A 5,115-nucleotide genomic window follows, 5' to 3' on the forward strand; every position below is an offset into this window, starting at 1 on the left:
TGTAATTGGGTTTTGGTGATATCTCTTTGCGCTGGACCCTTCTATACTGTTCTTTCTTGTCACTCACAATTTTTTTCCATATTTAGAAAAATAAGGGTGTTTATTGTATACTTTTATGCATATGATTTTTGTATTGCCCAGAGTCCACAAAATACATGTGACATCTTACGCGGCACTATCAGACACACGTCAACCCTCCACGTCAGCCATGACATAGAAGCACAAACATTCAGTCCTTAGCAGTTGGGCTCCCCAACCGACAGGTTATCTCTAACCTCTTATTATTTGAATATAATGTCATATTTTATCTCTTGATATATACTCAATTATCTACAAAACCACACATTATCTGTAAGATATAATTATCTACTAGCAATTATCTTAAGCTATACATTATCTCTAATTTTATTTATAAGCTATCGGCTATTATCTACAAGCCGGTAACTATCTGCAAGGGTTGTAAAAGCCCTAACAAACAAGGACCCGCAGTTCCCACTCACTCCTATAAGTACCAGGTTCCCTTGTACTCTCTCGACATCTCCAACACACATGCACACCTACTTGCATACTCGTTTATACATACTCTCTCTTATTCTCCTAACTCATATACTAACTTGAGCGTCAGAGTCTTTTTTTTTTTTTTTGCAGGTTCCCCCTCTTGTCCTCATAACAAAGGTCATTCTCTAACCGACATTCAAAGGCTAGGAGTTCACCTTAGCCACATGCACCCCGACATGTGCCAACTCCGGATTTTGGTAAGTACAACTTTGAATCTTTTCCTACTTAGTAACACAATCTACTTGTTCCTAATTATTTTGGTATTTTAATAGGAATTTTAATGTTGTTATGCAAGCAGGGTTGTAAAAGCCCTAACAAACAAGGACCCGCAGTTCCCACTCACTCCTATAAGTACCAGGTTCCCTTGTACTCTCTCGACATCTCCAACACACATGCACACCTGCTTGCATACTCGTTTATACATACTCTCTCTTATTCTCCTAACTCATATACTAACTTGAGCGTCAGAGTCTTTTTTTTTTTTTGCAGGTTCCCCCTCTTGTCCTCATAACAAAGGTCATTCTCTAACCGACATTCAAAGGCTAGGAGTTCACCTTAGCCACATGCACCCCGACATGTGCCAACTCCGGATTTTGGTAAGTACAACTTTGAATCTTTTCCTACTTAGTAACACAATCTACTTGTTCCTAATTATTTTGGTATTTTAATAGGAATTTTAATGTTGTTAAGGATAATGATTGTGGTAAGGATGTGAATAAGGATAATGAAGACCTAGTTTCGAGCCTTCATAAATGCGGATGAAGATGTTGACTTCCAAAAAATAATTTTTGAAAGTTTTAATACTTCTATAAATTCATTTATAGAAATATTAATATTTTTGGAAATTACTTTCCAAAAAGATGGTAGTTTTTGATGGGGAAAAAAAGAAAGAGTAGAAAAACATGAAATAGGGGTTCAATAGTAAAAATGAGAGGTGTAAACACCAATCCCTTAATTAGTTAGCTGAAATATCCTATAAGGGAGAACTAATATTCACACTATCAAAATTGCTATTCTCATTGTCCATGTGGGTAGTTTTTTTTTTATTAATTTTCAAAAAATACCCCATGGAAACATAATTTTGTTGTTCACTTGTACGACATAATCGTGTTTCTGTTTTAGTAAATAGGGGAGAAAAAATAAAACAATAAAAACACAATTTCATTGTATAAGTGAACAACAAAATCATGTTTTCGTTATTTACTTGAGGGGTAAAAAAAATTAAACAACAGAAACACGATATCATTGTACACTGTGAGGAGGAGTGACATGCGTGTTGAATCTAGATGAGGAGGGGTGGGGCATGATGGTGATGGAGGTTAGGGGTAAGAAGTATGAAGGAAAGAGGAATGGGGTGCAAGGAGGGGAGGAGGGTAAGTTGGTCATTTCACAAAATCTGGTAGTGAAAATAGCAATTTGGTAGTGAGAATAGTAGCTTCCTAAGCTTGGTCCTAGTTAGGCGTGGTTTCACTTTCAACTTAAACAAGTTTGGTCTAAGTTGGTTTTGACTCAAATCCTAAAGGTTATCTCTTATTGGGCTTCATACTTTTTTGGGCTCTTATTCGAAGGTTCAAACTTAGGCTATTGCTTACTTCATTTTCCTAGTTGTTTCCTGCACTCCCTCTTTCAGAATGATCAATTTAAAATGTAAAATTACATTTTGGAATGTACTCCATTTTTGGCTTCCATAATGATCAATTTAGACGGTCAAAAAAGCATTCCAAGAAAAGTGTAGAAAGAAACTTGGGAAGTGCTGGAAGCAACAACCTCAAACCTAGCTTTGTGATCCATTTTAGTTGGGCTTTGAAGTTTCAATACCTAATATGCAAGAAAAATAAAGGGTGATGCTAGGTGCACCTAGCATTATTGCTGGTGCACCCAACATTTTAAGTGAATGGGCGAAAATGCGCTTCACTCAAGTTGATCCCTATGAGTCATACGGGTCATGTTGATCCGTAAAGTTGGGTGAGCGTGAATAAATCATATAGATTAAGTTGATCCGTAAAGCTTATACGGATCAAGTTTGATTCGTATGTTGATATTACACATGCAGATCAAGTTGATCCATATGAGTCATGTGGATCAAGTTGATCCGTATAGTTATACAGATCATGTTGATCCATATAAGCCTTACGGATCAAGTTGATCCGTATGTGTAATATCAACATACGGATCAAACTTGATCCGTATAAACTTTACGAATTAACTTGATCCGTATGGTTTACTCACACTCACCCAACTTTTTAAGGAAGAAGATAGAAGAGAGACATTTTTGGTATTTTTTAAAAATGTTGGATGCACCTAGCATCACCCAAAAATAAAAGCTACGATCAGGGCTTGGATTCTAACTTTATTAAGGTTGTGGTACAATGTTATTTTTAACCCTTGTAAAAAATTTGAATTTAGTTATTGTCTCTAATTTTTAAAATATAGTTTTAGTTTTTATATTTTTGAAATATCTAAATTTTAATTTTTGTATATAAGACAAAAATTAATTCTAGAGACTAAAAATTAAGATATTTTAAATAATATAGAGATGGAAACTATTAATTAAAGTCCGTAACAAAATCCAAAATTTAAGAATTTTTTCTCTACATATATCCCAGTTAAAAAAGCTTCTCAACAAAAGGTAAGTAACAAAATGAGAAAAAGAAAAAGGCAATCGTTGTTACTCGCAATGAACGAACAAGGTTAAACTGGGAAACCAAATTCAATCTCCTTCACACTAAAAATTAGTATAATTTATTTTAATTTTAAAAAAAATACGGAGATTGAAACTATTAATTAAAGTCTGCGAGAAAAACCAAAATGTAAGATTTTATTTTCCCTTTAATTAAAAAGGCAAGTAACAAAAAAGAAAAAAGGCAATGGTTGTTACTCACTTGACTAGTCATAATGAATAAACAAGTTTAAACTGGGAAATCAAATTCAACCTCCGTCATTCAAATTCACACTGAAAAATAAAAATAAAAATAAAAATTATTTTAATTATTATTATCAAAATCAAGATTTTTAAACTGGACCAGTAACTAAGTGAACACACACTGGTTCAAGGTTCAATAGTATTCAAATTGAACCAATTTCAATAAACTAATATTTTTTTTTAAAATTTAATATAACTCTAAAAAAAAAGAAATAAGAACTAAAAGTAATTGATATAATTTTAATTATAAAGATTGGTTACATCAACTCAAACATGATTGGAATAACGTTGGCATTTGTATTGGGGGCACTAACCCACCTGAAGAAGTTCCTTTTGCCGGAGAAGGTGCGAGATTGAGAAACAGATTAAGCAACCTGGAAACACACAGAGACAACTACACGAGTCACATTGATAAACTTAAAACGAAAAACGAAAAATGAGAGAGAACATCACGGAATCGAAGAGAATCAGTGAAGAAATGAACCTGAAGCAAGGAATGAGAGGAGAGATTCTAAACTCAAATTTGTCCCCTACTTCGCTGCGGGGAAAACCAATTTGCTAAAGAAGGTGCACGAGGTCGATAGAGAAGGTGCCTCTATGAGAAGAAGAAGCGTGAGACTCATGAGAGATTGAGAGTGTTAGGGTTAGCTTTTGTCAGAGATTGAGAGTTTCTATCTTTCCTCTTTTGTGAGAAAGAAAAAAAAAGGTGAAACGACATCATTTTGATCCCTTGAAAAGATGCTTTTTTTTTAGGAACGATGACCTGCTCAAACCGTCGATTTGATCGATTTTTCACCTGTTAGTCACCAGTTCGATGATGCCAGAACGGTTATGAGAGACTTTTGAACCGGACAGGTGACCAGTTTCCAGTTGAACCTAGTCTGGTCCAATTTTAAGAACCTGGATTAGAACTGAGGAAAATATATTATTTTGGAGAAGGAAAGGCAGAAAACAAAAGTGATACGTGGGTAGGAAGTAAGATATTGGTTACGTGACAACAGAAAGTTTGTTGTGGGGTTCCGCAAGCAGCTTCCCACGCGCCCTCTAGGCGCGTGGGGAGGTTGGCGTCAACGCGCTTTTGGGTTTGCCCTGACGCAAAGGAGGGCATGACGGAAGAACTCTCTCTCTCTCTTTCTTGTTCTTATCCATCGCATTGAAAAGCAGCACCATCACCACCCCCTCGTCTTCCCCCCTTCTTTCATAAATATGCGTCTCTGCGACATGTTCACCACCACCTCCTTGTTCACATCATCATCATCTTCTTCTTCTTCAATCAGTTGACTCTTCGTTCCTCCCTCTATTCATCTGTGCGCGTTCTTCTATCTTTCTCTTTTCTCTCAGATCTGTGTTCCCGGTATCGTCGTTTTGTTCATTCTTTTTTTTGGATCTCAGGATGGAGCCCATGGACATCGTTGGGAAGGCCAAGGAAGACGCTTCTCTTCCTAAAGGTATGTATTCCTTTTTTCAGATTTCTGATTTTTTCAATGTTAAATTAAAAAAAAATTATCTTTTTTTTAAAATTTGGGGATTTTTGATAAATGTTTTTTTTAATTTATAATTTATAAAAACTGGTATTTCTTGCAGCGACAATGACGAAAATTATTAAAGAGATGTTGCCCCCGGACGTGCGTGTC

The 5,115-nt window shown here is 35.5% G+C and overlaps 1 protein-coding gene and 1 long non-coding RNA gene across 2 annotated transcripts in view; one reads left to right on the plus strand and one right to left on the minus strand.

Moving 5' to 3' along the window:
* Positions 1-3,534: 3,534 nt before the first annotated feature.
* On the minus strand, positions 3,535-4,645 carry LOC106798413 (uncharacterized). Its single transcript, XR_001387945.3, has 2 exons — positions 3,966-4,645; positions 3,535-3,855 (listed from the first exon to the last, which is right to left on the minus strand). It is a non-coding gene; the product is annotated as an uncharacterized lncRNA (long non-coding RNA).
* The window catches only part of LOC100797580 (class 2 transcription repressor NC2 beta 4), a 3,616-nt gene continuing 3,146 nt past the window's right edge, over positions 4,646-5,115 (plus strand). The window contains exons 1-3 of the mRNA XM_041014702.1: positions 4,646-4,788; positions 4,874-4,929; positions 5,066-5,115. The exon at positions 5,066-5,115 is cut by the window's right edge and continues 19 nt beyond it. Coding sequence (XP_040870636.1) covers positions 4,875-4,929; positions 5,066-5,115 — 105 coding nt within the window. The 5' untranslated portion in view covers positions 4,646-4,788; position 4,874. The remainder of the gene's footprint in view (positions 4,789-4,873; positions 4,930-5,065) is intronic.

The sequence above is a fragment of the Glycine max genome, chromosome 4 (genome assembly GCF_000004515.6).
Source record: "Glycine max cultivar Williams 82 chromosome 4, Glycine_max_v4.0, whole genome shotgun sequence".
Classification (NCBI taxonomy): domain Eukaryota; kingdom Viridiplantae; phylum Streptophyta; class Magnoliopsida; order Fabales; family Fabaceae; genus Glycine; species Glycine max.